The following is an 18053-nucleotide window of genomic DNA, read 5'->3' on the forward strand; positions in this document are numbered from 1 at the left end:
TTGTGTGCGGAGGCACACTTACCTTAGTGGTTTGTTCTCCAGTTTAATTATACGAGCCTACCTCTCTTGACTTAAATAAGAAATCAAGACCATATGATTATCTAACCCAATAGCATATATTCTTCCATGAATTAAGTTTTTTGAAATTAAATATTTCATTAAATTTAATTATTTCCACTACTTAATTTACAAAACCCCATTCAATTTTTGTTAGAATCATGAAAGCTTTTCCAGACTAGAATTTACATGCAAATTAATTTAATTATCTGAACAAAATATAACTACGTTAACTACTTAATTTAATCCTCACTTTGGACTTATTTATTTAATTTATTCATTGAATTAAATAACAAACCGACGGAATTAAATTAATTCCGGGTCATCTTTTCCATTCTCATGAAATCGCATTTACATGGAATAGTAATTCATTCCATCTAATTCTAATATATCATTTGCATCCATACATTCAATCAGTTCTTATTATGCAATCTACTTAGAGTTATATTAAGCTAGCAGAGGGATCGATCGTACATAAATAATTAGGGCTTAAATAAAATCTTAATTAGAATTTATTTAGTTGTAGACTCAATCTACTAAAAGTACCGTGATCGATCTCCCCAATATATAATGTTACGAAAGCTAAGCTTGTAAAGCTTTGTCCATTTACCTTGTCAAATGCATGTTACTATCATAGAATGCCGATCATCTATTTAGGTTCAATATTTTCCCACTAATTCGATCCATTTTATCTCATGGTCGGTTTGTATCTTCTAGAATGAGGGGTGAGGATGAGGGTAAAGGTGAACGTGAGGATTCATACAAGGGTGATAATGAAAGGGTTGGTGTTGGTGGTGAAAAGTCATACCTTGTGAAATTCGATACGTGTTAGATGGGGATGAAGATAAGAAATTACAAGATGCTTGAGAGAAGTTGAGGAAATTAAAAGATAAAAGTAAATCTATTTGGAAAGAGAAGTCAAATGCCCATCAGGTTTTCACTAATAATTGTTACGTGGGTGAAGTTTAGGCTGAAGTCCAGGGCGAACGTTAGCTCGACTAGGTATTATAGGGCCAGGAAAACAGTGATTGAGAAGAGTGCTAGAAACCACCAGAATTGCTTTCGGCAATATGGTGTGAACCTTCGTCAACCACCAAACCACATTACTGTATCAACAATTTTTATTGAATAATTAGGATTATACTTTTCGAAATAACATTGATAAATTTAACGGAACATAATTATATTCGCCACCATCTAGTAAAGATATTATTTTGAAGATAAAATGTAAAATAATGCTTTTCAATCTTTCCATAATAAAATCCTTTCACATAGTTTAAATTATTAAAGTTGTGAAAAAATTAACCACAAAACTATCTAACCGTGCGAAGTTGATATTTAAGAAACAAGCTAATCATAGATATTGAAGCTTGGCCATATGACTTTTCCACATTGATTAAATAGTAATATATTTGATTGGTTGTAATTTTCTCAAAATTTCTATATATTTGGAAAAAAACAAAAGGAAAAGCCATTCTTCGTGTAATTTCAAAACCAAATAAAAACATGGCACCACACCTTAATATTGTTCCTTCCATGTTTGTGCTTTTATTATTATTCATTTCAGCCTCTAAAGTTCAATCAGGCGCTATTGATGTTGTTGCCAAGTTTGGCGCAAAAGCTGACGGGAAAACGGATCTGAGTAAGGCAAGTTGAATTGCTCTTAACTTTGTACCCAAAGGTGAAAATATGAAAGAAATTATATTTCAAACTGATGTCTTTATTCATTTCATTTTAGCCATTTTTGGATGCTTGGAAAGAAGCATGTGCCTCTGTAACCCCATCAACAGTTGTGATTCCTAAAGGGACATATTTATTATCAAAAGTAAACTTAGAAGGTCCATGCAAGGCTCCTATTGAGATTAATGTTCAGGGCACTATAAAGGCTCCGGCTGATCCTGGTGCTTTCAAGGACCCTAATTGGGTTAGATTCTATAGTATTGAAAATTTCAAAATGTCCGGCGGAGGAATTTTCGATGGTCAGGGAAGCATTGCTTATGAGAAGAATAAAGATCCCCACAATCGTGCATTTCGTGTCAAACTCCCCGTTGTCAGCTTTCTTCCCTCTTGCCAAAATTTATTTATTCTCTTTCCTCTTATTATTATCAAAATATAATTATAACTAACATCTTTGTTTCGTGTGTTACTTTGTTAACTCCAAAATTAAACAGAATATAAGGTTTGACTTTGTGACCAACGCATTGATACAAGATATAACTAGCAAAGACAGTAAACTATTCCACGTTAATGTTTTTGCATGCAAAAACATTACCCTCGAACGTTTCACGGTAGAGGCACCGGCAGATAGCCCAAACACAGATGGGATTCACATGGGCAAATCAGACGGCGTAAATATTATTGGATGTGAGATTAAAACTGGTGATGATTGTATTTCTATCGGAGATGGCACTAAAAATTTGGACATAAAAGATATAACTTGTGGACCAGGACATGGTATAAGTATCGGTAGTCTTGGAAAGTACCCAAATGAAGAGCCAGTTGAGGGAGTTAAAGTCACAAACTGCACCATTACTAATACTTCGAATGGAGCTCGAATCAAAACTTGGCCAGGCGAATCTCCTGGGATAGTATCAGATGTACATTTTGAGGATATTATCGTGAATAATGTCTCTTCCCCTATCCTAATTGATCAAAAATATTGCCCATGGAGTAAATGCAAGATAAATGTATGTACATTCTTATCAAAATCCTAATAGAGTGACAATATTTAATTCATCATTGAATCGTTGTTGTGTTGATGCAGGAAGAATCGAAAGTTAAACTAAGCAACATTAGCTTCAAGAACATCCGTGGCACATCTGCGCTTCCAGAAGCTGTCAAGTTTATTTGCAGCGGTTCTTCGCCATGTCAAAATGTGGAACTTGCAGACATTGATATTAAGCACACCGGACCTGAACCCGCAACATCCCAATGTTTGAATGTCAAGCCTAAAACTAGTGGCAAATTAAACCCGACTCCATGTTCCAGCCCTGTCCCAAAAACCCTAAGTGCCACCGCTTAAACCATACCAACAGATTCAGTGCAATTGTAATTAATATATTTATTCATATTACATAAAAACAGTTCTTTTTCATTTTAATTCTTTTCCATTATTAAACTTTTGCTATGAATTCAATGCTTTCAATACACACATCAATACAAAGAGCCGAAATGTGATAAAATTTAGTTAATTTAACCCAATAACAAAACCATCACTGAGTTTCTATATTGAATTAGAATTAATGATTGAAATTTTCTTTATCTACGTATAATTTTTTATAAAAACCGTCTTCCAACATAGCAGTTTTAAGGAAAAATAAAATATTAAATTTGAGATTTTAATTAAAATGAAAGTTCGTCGTCCAAATTTTTTGAACAACATATTCCTGTATTATTTGTGTGCTTAGACATATGATTATATTTGTTCATTGGTTTGTTTCTTTTTCTGTTGACGTAACATTCTTCATGAAAGAAGATGTGATGGTTACCATGAGATATGATAATATCATTTTGGGTGAACGGATATAAATGAAAGGGATTGGGGATATCCTATGAGGCTATAGCACATACGAAAAATTCATTGGACGAGCACTTGGTGAGTTGTTTTCATAATGAGTTATAATAAGAAGAGGTCGGTCATGGCACTTAAGTACAAACTATTTGAGCTCTAATTATATATCCAGTGGGCCCTCTATTAGCTCTATACAACCTTGATGGTTTGCATTTGAATTGATGAGGTGAATAAATAAAATTGATGAATTACAGAAAAGGATCGAATGTATCACTATCCGTAGTGAATGGAATTTCTCGTTATAAAAGAGAGATGACTTGAAGACTAAATTAATTTATTCGAATTATTATTTAATTAATAGTAATCACTGAACCGGTGTTTGAAGTAAAAATTAAATTAATTAATTAACGCAATCTGGTTGAACAAAATAATTAGATTCATTTACTCATAGATTCTAGTGTGGTAAATATGTCATGAATTTAACGGAATTAGAACTAGGTTTGGAAAATAATTTAATTGTTGGAATTAGTAAAATTTATTTCAATTAATAAATTAAATTATTAATATTTTGGGAAATAGAAAATTTTTTATTTGGTTGGTTAAATTATATGCGTCGATTAAATTACTAAATGACACATATAATTACACCAAATACATGAGATAGACCCGATGACCCCATCTCACGTAAGATGGGCGACAACCCTATCTCTAAAGAGAGGGTGTTGAAGCCCATACATATTCCTACTAGAGAATTATGTGTATTCTCTTTTAAAATGTTATTATATATTTTCTTCTTCTTGTTCGACCAAGACTCGTGCGATTTTTCTCTAAATAGAGAGCATAGGCTAGGTCAACCACACACGATGTGAAGCATCGACATCGTAAAACTTTTTTGAGATTTAATTCAAAAAAAATTAAAAATATGAATGTTTACTTTTTAAGTTTTTGGCCCATAAAGGGACATCAATATTCGCCACTCCAACATCAATAGAAAGTTTTCATAGCTTTCATCCGTTCATGGATTAGAGCCTACGCTTTAACTAGCCGAGGTTTTTGAATAGTTGAGAAGATCGTGTTGGTAGAATATTGAGAAACAACTTAGACCGCCTAATCCAGAGCACAAGTATGATTTTGGTAAAAGGGTTTGTCCCTATAAATATGACAACTGCTTGGGTTGAGAAATTTTTAATTTTTTTGTTGTTCCAAACAATCATTTTCTAAACGAATGTTTCCAACACAATCAAGAATGATCTCTAATTTCTGAATTGAATAGGTCAGTAATAATTACTAGGTCTTTATAGTCTACGGCCAAAACTAGCGCTTTTCTAATCTACCAAGCTTCTTCGACAAACTTGCACAGCGTCTTTCTTCTCGAATGTTCGAATCTATTGGGGACTCATTAACCACATTATTCGATAATGATGTGACGCCATTTTATGTTTAATTATTTCATATAAACAAATTGAACCCCAAAAAGGAGAATGAGAGAACATTTTGTGGAACTGTATAAAGATTTTTAGAAAGGTGCGATATTTACATCGAGATTAAGTGTAGTGTTTGGGTATCTTGCGATTATCACTTAAAGATCCCTAAATTTGTTGATGTGATGTGTAGTTTTTGCCTTTAGATTCTCAAAGGTTAGTCTCTTTTTCTTATTTTTGTGTGTTTGGCTTTAAACTCTTTTTTTTTCATGGTTTTTTTTCTGATTCGGGGTTCATGTTGGAAATGCATTTAGAAAAGTAGCTAGGGTAGGAACATTAGAGTTTTAATTTCTATAGTAAAATGGGCATTTATCGTGACATCTAAAGTAATAAATTTGATCAAATTAAATCGTTGTGGTCCAAGGCTTAGGGGATGTCCAAGTCGCAAGGAAAGTTTGGGAGATGCCTTCATTGTCTTGATCAATTCGAATAGTAGTCCAATGTCTTCAACCTTTCTACTGAACGATTTTCTTCCCTATTCTTGAACACTCAGGTGCTTGGAAAGTGGGATGTAACTGAAAAAGTAAAGCACAAGACGTGAATCGAGACTTCTCAAGCAACTATGCATCTAGCTCTTTGCGTCCTATCCAAAACTGAAAAGAAGACGTAAACCGAGACTAATCAAGGAGGTATGTCAACTACCTCTTTGTGTTCCACCCAATCGAAAACAACTCCTATAATTCAATTATTCTCTTTAGAAGAATGTCATTATAATCTTAAAAATCTAAATTACAAAGTCTAAAACGATAGAATTGATTTGAGTTGAAAGAAAATAGAATCTAACTAATATTTCAATAAATTTCTACAAAGTTTTCTCTTAGTATATATTGTCCTTGGTTTTTTTTTACATAAATTGGGTATTGATAAAGAAACATATGCAAGAGTTATATTTGTATCCAATGTACGTAAAATAAATAATATAGAAGAACTAAAGGGACATATTTATTATCAAAAGTAAACTTAGAAGGTCCATGCAAGGCTCCTATTGAGATTAATGTTCAGGGCACTATGAAGGCTCCGGCTGATCCTCGTGCTTTCAAGGACCCTAATTGGGTTAGATTCTATAGTATTTAAAATTTCAAAATGTCCGGCGGAGGAATTTTTGATGGTCAAGGAAGCATTGCTTATGAGAAGAATAAAGATCCCCACAATCGTGCATTTCGTGTCAAACTCCCCGTTGTCAGCATTCTTCCCTCTTGCCAAAATTTATTTATTCTCTTTCCTCTTATTATTATCAAAATATAATTATAACTAACATCCTTGTTTCGTGTGTTACTTTGTTAACTCAAAAATTAAACAGAATATAAGGTTTGACTTTGTGACCAACGCATTGATACAAGATATAACTAGCAAAGACAGTAAACTATTCCACGTTAATGTTTTTGCATGCAAAAACATTACCCTCGAACGTTTCAAGGTAGAGGCACCGGCAGATAGCCCAAACACAGATGGGATTCACATGGGCAAATCAAACGGGGTAAATATTATTGGATGTAACATTAAAACTTGTGATGATTGTATTTCTATCGGAGATGGCACTAAAAATTTGGACATAAAAGATATAACTTGTTGACCAGGACATGGTATAAGTATCGGTAGTCTTGGAAAGTACCCAAATGAAGAGCCAGCTGAGGGAGTTAAAGTCACAAACTGCATCATCACTAATACTTCGAATGGAGCTCGAATCAAAACTTGGCCAGGCGAATCGCCTAGGATAGTATCAGATGTACATTTTGAGGACATTATCGTGAATAATGTCTCTTCCCCTATCCTAATTGATCAAAAATATTGCCCATGGAGTAAATGCAAGATAAATGTATGTACATTCTTATCAAAATCCTAATAGAGTAACAATATTTAATTCATCATTGAATCATTGTTGTGTTGATGCAGGAAGAATCGAAAGTTAAACTAAGCAACATTAGCTTCAAGAACATCCGTGGCACATCTGCGCTTCCAGAAGCTGTCAAGTTTATTTGCAGCGGTTCTTCGCCATGTCAAAATGTGGAACTTGCAGACATTGATATTAAGCACACCGGAGCTGAACCCGCAACATCCCAATGTTTGAATGTCAAGCCTATAACTAGTGGCAAATTAAACCCGACTCCATGTTCCAGCCCTGTCCCAAAAGCCCTAAGTGCCACCGCTTAAAGCATACCAACAAATCCAATGCAATTGTAATTAATATATTTATTCATATTACATAAAAAGAGTTCTTTTTCATTTTAATTCTTTTCCATTATTAAACTTTCACTACACCAAAACAGGCTTTTAGCGGCATTTTTAGTGGCGTTTGAATAAAAAACGCCGCTAAAAATCGAGCATTAGCGGCGCTTTATATAAAACGCCGTTAAAGATCGAGCATTAGCGGTGCTTTATATAAAAAGCCGCTAAAGATCGGGGATTAGCGGCGCTTTAAGGAAAACGCTGTAAAAAACCTAAACCCAACGGCATCGTTTTTTGACCTTTCAGGCCTTTAGCGGCGTTTTTGGAGAAGCGCCGCTAATGCTCAGGGCTGTAGCGGCGATTTTGGATAAGCGCCGCTAATGCTCAGGGGCTTTAATGGCGTTTTTGGAGTAGCGTCGCTAATGCTCAGGGCTTTAGCGGCGTTTTTGGAAAAGCGCCGCTAATGCTCAGGGATTTAGCAGCGTTTTTGGAGAAGCGCCGCTAATGCTCAGGGCTTTAGCGGCGTTTTTGGAAATGCGCCACTAATGCTCAGGGGATTTAGCGCCGTTTTTGGAGAAGCGCCGTTAATGCTCAGGGCCTTAGCGGCGTTTTTGGGAAAAGCGCCGCTAATGCTCAGCCTTTAGCGGCGTTTTTGTAAAAGCACCGCAAAAACGTTTTATATGTCTAATTACTATTTAATTTGTTTATTTTTATTAATTAAAATTCAATTTACTTTTAATTAAATATTTGTTAAAAATAGATAAATTTGAAACAATGACACGTAGAAATAATTTGAAATAAAAAACATAGAAAAATATTTGTTAAAAATGGAAATATTAAAATATTATTATTTAAAATAATTTTAAAGTTTGTACAATATTACTGAGTGTTTTTTAATTTACGTATTAAAAATTTTCTTATATAATCATAAAAGAGAATATTAATTTTAAAATATTGAATTAATTATCTCTATAGTTTAAGGTTTTTGGTTTAGGGTATATGGTTTAGAGTTTAAGGTTTATGGATTATGGATTTAGGGGTTATGGTTTACAGTTTATGGTTTAAGGTTTAGGATTTAGGGGTTATGGTTTATGGTTTAAGGTTATAGATTAAGGGTTGAGGTTTAAGGTTTAGGGGTTAGGGGTAAGGGTTGAGGGTTAAGAGTTAGGGGTTTAGGATTTAGGATTTAGATTAATTAGATTTTTAATTTATATATTAAATAATTTATTATATAACTGTAAAAGAGATAATATTAAATTGATATATTAAAATTATGATTATAGTTTAAATTATTTATAAATAATTTATATATTAAATAATTTAATATATTAAAATAATGATTATAGTGTTCTTGGTACATGACTAATTGTTTTTTAATTTATATAATCGTAAAAGAGATAGTATTATGGTTTATGGTTTATTGTTTAAGGGTTGAGATTTAAATTTTAGGGGTTAGGGGTTTAGGGTTTCAGGGTTATGTTTTCTGATTTATGGTTTAGGGGATAAGGTTTAGGGTTTAGATTAATTAGTATTTTTTAATTCATATATTAAATAATTTATTATATAATTGTGAAAGAGATAATATTAATTTTGATATATTAAAATTATGATGATAGTTTAATCTATTTAAGAGATAATCGATAAACTTTATATATATTAAATGGTTTAGGATTTAAGGTTTACTTGAGATTTGTTAAATGATGAAATTTTATACAATCAATAATTAATGCATTTATATTTAAAAAATATTTAATCGAAACCATTTGATATATTTAAATATTAGATTTTTAAAAAAATTGATAAATAAATAAATAAAAGTAACATATTGATGTGGATAGGTAACTATCTATTTTGGATAGGACCAAATTATAACAAATAAAAATGAAATATAAGTACTAAAATCATTCCACATCGAACATCTAGCAAAATAATAGTAATTATATTTTAGTTTGAAAAAATATCTCTAATAAAATGGAGATTAGATCGGAAAAGAATAATTTAAAATCATGATTAAAGACTCAATCTTTAATAGAAATTTGATATGTGAGAGATTAATTGCTTATATTGGATAATTCTAACTTAATAATTAATTACAGTAATTTTATTATTTGTTTTCTTATTAAAATAAAAATATTTATTTTGAGAGTACTTGATTTTTTTATTTTATAAAAAATCAATTTATAAAAAATAGTAATAAAAAATGTTTTATAAAATTACTTAACTAATAATTTTTAGTAGACAAAATAAAATTTTTTTAGTAGAGCAAAACGGTGTCATTTTGTTTAAAAAATAATTTTTTGCGGCGTTTTCTGAAAAAACACTGCAAAAATTAGCAATAGCGGCGTTTTTATAATAAACGCCGCAAAAAATAATTTTACTTAATAAAACGGCCTCGTTTTGTTCAAAATGAAATCTTTTTTTGTGGCGTTTTTATCTAAAACGTCACAAGTAAAAAGCAATAGCGGCATTTTTATAAAAAACGCCGCAAAAGGTAATCTAAATCCCGCTCAATTTTTTGGTTACCTGCTCATTACTCCATCTTCTTCTCATCTCCCAAATAAAAGTTTCTACTTGATTCTTTTTCCCTTTTAATCTCAAAATTTGCCTCCAAATTTCCCATTTTCAGCAACACCAAGTAAATACACCTACACCAATTACATTTCTTTTTCCTTTTCATTTCACTGCACCGAATTCACTCACCATAGCTGCTCATTTTCTCTCAATCTGTTAGGGTTTCTTTTAATTTAGGCTTTCAAGGGAAACATATAGTTTCCTTTTAATTTTACTGGTGATTTCTATGGAGACGGAAAGCCTAGATGACAAGAAACCGGAGGAAGAGGAGGTGAAAGAGAGACTGAAACTTCCCATTGAATAAGAAATCAATAGAAGGAAACAGAAATCAGATCTTTTTGAATAAGAAGAAGAAAAATCAGTACTTTCTTTCCATTGAAGAACAAGAAGTGAAAGAGGATATCAAGGGAAGATGTCAAGAGAAAAACTAAGAAGAGCCGCACTTCCTCCTGTTCAAGAGGTGTTCTTTTTTATTTCTATTGCTTTCAGTATTTTTTTTTTGAGATTATTTTCAGTGAAAGAAAAAATTATGGAAATAACCCATCAGTTTTTTTTCCTTTTCATTTCACTGCACTAAATTCACTCACCATAGCTACTCCTTTAATTTTACTGGTGATTTTTGTGGCGACGGAAACCCTAGATGAGAAGAAATCGGAGGAAGAGGAGTTGAAAGATAAAGGAAACGAAGAGGGGAGTAAGGCTGTTCGCTAAAATAAAGAGATAAAAAAAAAGGTTGAAGAAGGTGAAGGATCTCTGTTCCAGTTTCTTTTTCTGTCTTTCCTTTAAAAAAATATTTTTTCTGATGGGATTTTATGTTGAATGCTAAACATAACATGATTGTTCTGACGCCATTAATTTGTTGAACTTTTGAAGCTGTAAAGCATACAGCTGTAGTCTTCCATTCTCTGATCAGTGACTTGTATACATTCTCTCATTTCAGAATAGTTCATTTCTAGAACTGTTACCAATTGTTCGACAACATATTATTGATGGTTTCACGCCGAAGGCCCTTGATGTATTTCGAAGAGAATTTGATTTCTTTGACAAAGTTACATCCATTTCTGGTGTCCTATTTCCTCTTCCAAAGGAGGAACGCCGGGCTGGCATCAGGAGGTATTTCCCTTTATTAATGATTACACTTATGTCATGTCTGATTTCTTTCTGGCAATTAAATTGGTTGAGTGGCATGCTATTGGTTTAAGGAGTTGGAGAAAATTCAAGTGCAGGGAGATGACCTTTATTTGCCAACTGCTCCTAATAAACTTGTCCGTTAATTGGACAGGACACATTATGGGTTGAATTGCTTACACATAAGCACAAAATTCTATCTTGTACCAATAATTTTGGGAAAATTCGAAACCCCCTTTATGTGCTTGGCTGCCCATGTTGGCACATTTATGCACCAATTATGGGGCCATCTCCCTTTTTTTCTCCTATAAAAGACAAGGGATACTATGAGCACCAACCAACTCTGAAAGGGGGTTTCCTTTTTAGTATGTTATGGGAGTTTTGGATTTTAGAAATTGATCTTTCTGCTGGAATAAAAGCACCCTAACTCACCTTTTGAGATTACAGTTGCATTTATGTAACAAATTTCTAGTCATTCAATTTTAAGTTCCTAATACAGTTCCAGGTTGTATAATTGAACTTGTTTAGCTTTCTTGTTTTGCTGGGTAAAATGCATTATCTTGATTTCTTACATAAAGCCATGCTGCCATCTTTTTATAATTGACTTTTATACAAGGTTGGAGATGATTGTCAACAAAATGTTCTTGCTCTTCAAGTGATAGCTCTTCTAAGAGACATATTTACAGCTGTTGGACTTAATCTCTATTTATTTCCCTATGGTGTTCTCCCAACTGGTCCAGAGAGAGGTATTATTGAGGTGAGCTTATCTTCTAATCTGTTAAGCTCTTGTTTTGCTTCTACATTAATTCTGTTACACTAGTGAAGGAACCATTGAATTGTGTAATTCTTTTTGACATAACAGCTAAATTTTCAAGGAAAAAGACCTTTGAGGGAATATAAATCTCCCACTGCTGAGTTGTTTTTGGTTTTGGTTTGTCTTATTGTTGTCATTCTTGCAATTGTCTGTCCTAGCTCTTAGGTCTTTCACCATCACAACAGAGAATGACTTTCTAAGAAGGTTTTGTTAAGTGAATTTAGGGAATACCACTACTATTTTCACCTTGCTCCCCCAATATGTACTATACAATCGAATATGATGATGTGGTTTGATTTACTAGTGAAGTTACTTGTGCATGTGTCTTGTTAAAGGATAATCATTCCTAGGTACTGTAATGAATATTTTACTTAATAAGTTCCCTCTTTTTCTTATATAAAAAAAATACAAATTTAACTATTTAATAATAGAATAACAAAAAAGATCAAATTTTGAAAACATCTAAAAATTTTATAATTGAATGAGTATCCTTATAGTATATATTTTTTTAAAAAGTACATATTATAATTTTGATTGATATTTGAATAAATATTTAAAAAAAATAAAGAAAGAGTTAGAAGAAAGGTGAGAGGCATGTGAAGATATCTAAAAGGGAATAACAAGTTGGGGACGTGAAATGCAGTCATTGAACAGATTTAAGAAATGGAATATTATAAGAATAGGTATTAATTAATTAGTATATTAGCTGGAGTAGAAGCCACCAGTATCTTGCGTTTCAAGTACAAGTACCTTTTATTATTTTATTATTATTATTTTTCTAAAATATACACAATCATGGGACACGTAACCAAATAATTACGCCTCCCTTCACTATTATATTAGGGTAAAATATAAGAACAGTGACTTAATTATATAATTTATTCTATTTTAGTCGCTTAATTATTCATTTTTATTTAATTATTTAATTTTTTGAAATTAAATATTTAATATATTCTCTCATTAGTTGTAGGTGAGTGATTGAAAAGTTGTCGTGAGTTTTTTTATTAGTCTAATAACAAATTTAATCCTCTAATATTTATATGTTATATTAATTTAATTCTAAATTTTAAAAATTCAACAATCCTTAATTGTCATATATATATTGTGCTTATATTTTTGTTTTATAATTATATATTTTGATATGTTAATATAAATTAGCATCTGATATATTGTGAGTATTAAATTTTAATTCCACAAGTGGAATTAAAACGTTATCAGATGTTTTATTTTTATAATATTGATTTTCTTTTTATACTACAATCTAATAACTTATATCACATTATGCAAAAGACACTCTAATAGCATATTATCATTATGACTTTTAAGTTTAATGAATGGCATATTATCATTATGATATTAGCAATATATGCATACTGAACAGTATTGCAGGCTTTGTCTTTGGTTATATTCCTTTTTGATGAAGAGAGGCTTGAATTTTATGTTTAACTTTTTAACCTGTATTTTGTTCTTGTTCTGTTTCTTGACTATCAGGCAGCTAATGGCTGTGATATTGAGCATGTTGCGTATGAATTTTTCACACAAGCATTTGTATTATATGAAGAAGAAATTGCGGTAATTGTACTACTCAAATTAGCTATTGTTGAAGTCTGTTATGCCTTTCTAATTTGTGTGGGATTTCATGAATGCTTATTGATCATAGGACTGATAGAATTAAATAATACTGAGATGCAAAGTGATTCCACAAACCCTGATAGTGTGGCGGATGCTTTCCTTGCCAGCACCTTGCGTTACATTCAGTTCCAAAAACAAAAAGGTGGTGTAGTGGGTGAGAAATTCGATTCCGTTAAACTGTAAATTGTTGAGTCATGTAAAGAAGTAATGCATGGTAGTTAGAGATGTAAATAGGCGTTTATTTTGGATTTGGATTTCATATTTGCTTGATTATATCTTTTATTAAACTGTAAATTATTGAGTCATGTAAATTGTATTATATCTTTTATTATCAAGATTTACTTAATTAAGAAAATGCATTGTATTTTTTATTATCTTGTAATGTGTATAATCATAGGCTTGTTCAACTAGTCAGTCTGTTGCTCATATGTATTATCTATTTTAGTTTTGATTCTAATTTTTAATTTTTACTTTAATATTTACAATAACTTGCATTCTAACTTTTGGATTTTAATTGTGTTATTAATTTATTATTTTAAATTCTAAAACTAAATTCATTAATTTTTATATTTAATTTTAAAGTTAAAATTTTCATAGAAAATTTAATTTAAATAATATTTTTTATCCTTAAAAGTATATTTAAAATTCAAATTTAAAAAATAAAATAAAATAAAATATTTATCATAAAAATAAATATTATTTGATTAAATATATATTTTTTAAAGGTTATGTTTTTAGCAGCATTTTTGCGAGAAGCGTCGGTAAAGGTTTATTCTTAGCGGGTTTGAGCTAAAAGCGTCGCTAAAGGTAATGCTTTTTTAGCGGCGTTTGCAGGAAAAAGTGCCGCTAAAGGTCATGGTCTTTAGCGGCGTTTGTTGGAAAAGCGCCGCTAGAGGTCTTGGTCTTTAGCGGCGTTTGTGGGAAAAGCGCCGCTAAAGGTATTGGTCTTTAACGGCGTTTGTTGTAAAAGTGCCTCTAAAGGTCTTGGTCTTTAGCGGCGTTTATTTTTAAAAACGCCGTTAAAGTTAGTGACGCTGTCATTAGCAGCGTTTTTTGTGACGCTTCTCAAAGCGCCACTAAAAGTATTAGCGGTGCTAAAAAGCGCTGCTAAAAGCCTGTTTTGGTGTAGTGTTTTGCCATGAATTCAATGCTTTTAATACACACATCAATACAAAGAGCCGAAATGTGATAAAATTTAGTTAATTTAAACTAATAACAAAACCACCACTGAGTTTCTATATTGAATTAGAATTAATTATTGAAATTTTCTTTATCTACGTATAATTTTTTATAAAAACCATCTTCCAACATAGCAATTTTAAGGAAAAATAAAATATTAAATTTGAGATTTTAATTAAAATGAAAGTTCGTCATCCAAATTTTTTGAACAACATATTCCTGTATTATTTGTGTGCTTAAACATATGATTATATTTGTGCATTGGTTTGTTTCTTTTTCTGTTGACGTAACATTTTTCATGAAAGAAGATGTGATGTTTACCATGAGATATGATACTATCATTTTGGGTGAACGGTTATAAATGAAAGGGATTGGGGATATCCTTTGAGGCTATAGCACATACGAAAAATTCTTTGGACGAGCACTTGGTGAGTTGTTTTCATAATGAGTTATAATAAGAAGAGGTCGGTCATGGCACTTAAGTACAAACTATTTGAGCCCTAATTATATATCCAGTGGGCCCCTCTATTAGCTCTATACAACCTTGATGGTTTGCATTTGAATTGATGAGCTGAATAAATAAAGTTGATGAATTACAGAAAAGGATCGAATGTATCACTATCCGTAGTGAATAGAATTTCTCGTTATAAAAGAGAGATGACTTAAAGACTAAATTAATTTATTCGAATTATTATTTAATTAATAGTAATCACTGAACCGATGTTTGAAGTAAAAATTAAATTAATTAATTAACGCAATCTGGTTGAACAAAATAATTAGATTCATTTACTCATAGATTCTAGTGTGGTAAATATGTCATGAATTTAACAGAATTAGAACTAGGTTTGGAAAATAATTTAATTGTGTGAATTAGTAAAATTTATTTCAATTAATTAATTAAATTATTAATATTTTGGGAAATAGAAAATTTTTTATTTGGTTGGTTAAATTATATGCGTCGATTAAATTACTAAATGACACATATAATTACACCAAATACATGGGATAGACCCGATGACCCAGCTCACGTAAGATGGGCGACAACCCTATCTCTAAAGAGAGGGTGTTGAAGTCCATACATATTCCTACTAGAGAATTATGTGTATTCTCAATTAAAATGTTATTATATTTTTTCTTCTTGTTGTTCGACCAACACTCTGGCGATTTTTCTATAAATAGAGAGCATAGGCTAGGTCCACCACACACGATGTGAAGCATCGACATCGTAAAACTTTATTGAGATTTAATTCAAAAAAAATTCTAAATATGAATGTTTACTTTTTTAGTTTTTGGCCTGTAAAGGGACATCAATATTCGCCACTCCAACATCAATAGAAAGTTTGCATAGCTTTCGTCCGTTCATGGATTAGAGCCTACCCTTTAACTAGCCGAGGTTTTTGAATAGTTGAGAAGATCGTGTGGGTAGAATATTGAGAAACAACTTAGGCCGCCTAATCCAGAGCACAAGTATGATTTTCATGAAAGGGTTTGCCCCTATAAATATGGCAACTGCTTTGGTTTAGAAATTTTTAATTTTTTTGTTGTTCAAAAAAATCATTTTCTAAACGAATGTTTCCAACACAATCAAGAATGATCTCTAATTTCTAAATGGAATAGGTCAGTAATAATTACTAGGTCTTTACAGTCCACAGCCAAAACTAGCGCTTTTCTAATCTCCCAAGCTTCTTCGACAAACTTGTACAACGTCTTTCTTTTGGAATGTTCGAATCTATTGGGGACTCATTAACCACATTATTCCATAATGACGTGACACCATTTTATGTTTACTTATTACATATAAAAAAATTGAACCCCAAAAAGGAGAATGAGAGAAAATTTTGTGGAACTGTATAAAGATTTTTAGAAAGGAGCGATATTTACATCGAGATTAAGTGTAGTGTTTGGGTATCTTGCGATTATCACTTAAAGATCCCTAAATTTGTTGATTTGATTTGTAGTTTTTTCTTTTAGATTCTCAAAGGTTAGTCTATTTTTCTTATTTTTGTGTGTTTGGCTTGAAACTTTTTCTTTCATGGTTTCTTTTCTAATTCAGGGTTCATGTTGGAAATGCATTTAGAAAAGTAGCTAGGGTAGGAACATTAGAGTTTTAATTTCTATAGTAAAATGGGCATTTATCGTGACTTCTAAAGTAATAAATTTGATCAAATTAAATCGTTATGGTCCAAGGCTTAGGGGATGTCCAGGTCGCAAGGAAAGTTTGGGAGATGCCTTCATTGTCTTGATCAATTCGAATAGTAGTCCAATGTCTTCAACCTTTCTACTGAACGATTTTCTTCCCTATTCTTGAACACTCAGGTGCTTGGAAAGTGGGATGTAACTGAAAAAGTAAAGTACAAGACGTGAATCGAGACTTCTCAAGGAGCTATGCATCTAGCTCTTTGCGTCCTATCCAAAACTGAAAAGAAGACGTAAACCGAGACTAATCAAGGAGGTATGTCAACTACCTCTTTGTGTTCCACCCAATCGAAAACAACTCCTATAATTCAATTATTCTCTTTAGAAGAATGTCATTATAATCTTAAAAATCTAAATTACAAAGTCTAAAACGATAGAATTGATTTGAGTTGAAAGAAAATAGAATCTAACTAATATTTCAATAAATTTCTACAAATTTTCCTTCGTTTTTTTACTTAAATTGGGTATTGATAAAGAAACATATGCAAGAGTTATATTTGTATCTGATGTACATAAATAAATAATATAGAAGAACTAAAGTCCAACTAGGACATTTTTAACCCCATGGCCAGCGACTCCAAGAGATAATTCTCTTTGTGTGCGGAAGCACACTTACCTTAGTGGTTTGTTCTCCAGTTTAATTATAGGAGCTTACCTCTCTTAACTTAAATAAGAAATCAATACCATATGATTATCTAACCCAATAGCATATATTCTTCCATGAATTAAGTTTTTTGAAATTAATTATTTCATTAAATTAAATTATTTCCACTACTTAATTTACAAAACCCCATTCAATTTTTCTTAGAATCAGGAAAGCTTTTCCATACTAGAATTTACATGCAAATTAATTTAATTATCTGAACAAAATATAACTACGTTAACTACTTAATTTAATCCTCACTTTGGACTTATTTATTTAATTTGTTCATTGAATTAAATAACAAACCGACGGAATTAAATTAATTCCGTGTCATCTTTTCCATTCTCATGAAATCGCATTTACATGGAAAAGTATTTCATTCCATCTAATTCTAATGAATCATTTTCATCCATACATTCAATCAGTTCTTTTATGCAATCTACTTAGAGTTATATTAAGCTAGCAGAGGGATCGACCGTACATAAATAATTAGGGCTTAAATAAAATCTTAATTAGAACTTATTTAGTTGTAGACTCACTCTACTAAAAGTACCATGATCGATCTCCCCAATATATAATGTTACCAGAGCTAAGCTTGTAAAGCTTTGTCCATTTACCTTGTCAAATGCATGTTACTATCATAGAATGCCGATCATCTATTTAGGTTCAATATTT

General features: G+C 31.5%; 2 protein-coding genes and 1 pseudogene across 6 annotated transcripts; all 3 read left to right on the forward strand.

The window, feature by feature from the left end:
• Window positions 1-1529: 1529 nt before the first annotated feature.
• LOC121221131 (polygalacturonase-like) lies at window positions 1530-3157 on the forward strand. Its single transcript, XM_041101667.1, has 4 exons — window positions 1530-1704; window positions 1796-2107; window positions 2229-2744; window positions 2822-3157. The coding sequence occupies exons 1-4, from the start codon at window positions 1564-1566 to the stop codon at window positions 3077-3079; spliced, it is 1227 nt and encodes a 408-aa protein (XP_040957601.1). The 5' UTR covers window positions 1530-1563; the 3' UTR covers window positions 3080-3157.
• Window positions 3158-5611: 2454 nt separating this feature from the next.
• Window positions 5612-7278, forward strand: LOC121220731 (polygalacturonase-like; annotated as a pseudogene).
• A 2463-nt stretch (window positions 7279-9741) lies between these two features.
• LOC107892283 (phosphatidylinositol 4-kinase alpha 2-like) lies at window positions 9742-13842 on the forward strand. 5 transcript variants are annotated; one of them, XR_001682558.2, is made up of 6 exons: window positions 9746-10246; window positions 10427-10528; window positions 10727-10899; window positions 11531-11671; window positions 13220-13300; window positions 13389-13842. XR_001682558.2 is itself a non-coding variant. In XM_016817316.2 (3 exons), the coding sequence occupies exons 1-3, from the start codon at window positions 10199-10201 to the stop codon at window positions 11058-11060; spliced, it is 294 nt and encodes a 97-aa protein (XP_016672805.1). In that variant the 5' UTR covers window positions 9742-10198; the 3' UTR covers window positions 11061-11524. The 5 variants fall into 5 exon arrangements, 1 of the variants encoding a protein (XP_016672805.1); XR_005918515.1 differs by having other exon boundaries at window positions 9742-10246; window positions 10379-10528; window positions 13220-13842; XR_005918514.1 differs by having other exon boundaries at window positions 9748-10246; window positions 10427-10518; window positions 13220-13842.
• Window positions 13843-18053: the final 4211 nt, after the last annotated feature.

This window comes from Gossypium hirsutum, chromosome D09 (genome assembly GCF_007990345.1).
Source record: "Gossypium hirsutum isolate 1008001.06 chromosome D09, Gossypium_hirsutum_v2.1, whole genome shotgun sequence".
Classification (NCBI taxonomy): domain Eukaryota; kingdom Viridiplantae; phylum Streptophyta; class Magnoliopsida; order Malvales; family Malvaceae; genus Gossypium; species Gossypium hirsutum.

Coding starts and splice junctions, on each gene's coding strand:
- LOC121221131 (XM_041101667.1), top strand. CDS start 1,564: ATGGCACCACACCTTAATATTGTTCCTTCCATGTTTGTGCTTTTATTA. Junction 1,705..1,795: donor GGAAAACGGATCTGAGTAAG/GCAAGTTGAATT, acceptor ATTTCATTTTAG/CCATTTTTGGATGCTTGGAA. Junction 2,745..2,821: donor GGAGTAAATGCAAGATAAAT/GTATGTACATTC, acceptor GTGTTGATGCAG/GAAGAATCGAAAGTTAAACT.
- LOC107892283 (XM_016817316.2), top strand. CDS start 10,199: ATGTCAAGAGAAAAACTAAGAAGAGCCGCACTTCCTCCTGTTCAAGAG. Junction 10,247..10,726: donor CACTTCCTCCTGTTCAAGAG/GTGTTCTTTTTT, acceptor CTCTCATTTCAG/AATAGTTCATTTCTAGAACT. Junction 10,900..10,987: donor CGCCGGGCTGGCATCAGGAG/GTATTTCCCTTT, acceptor CTATTGGTTTAA/GGAGTTGGAGAAAATTCAAG.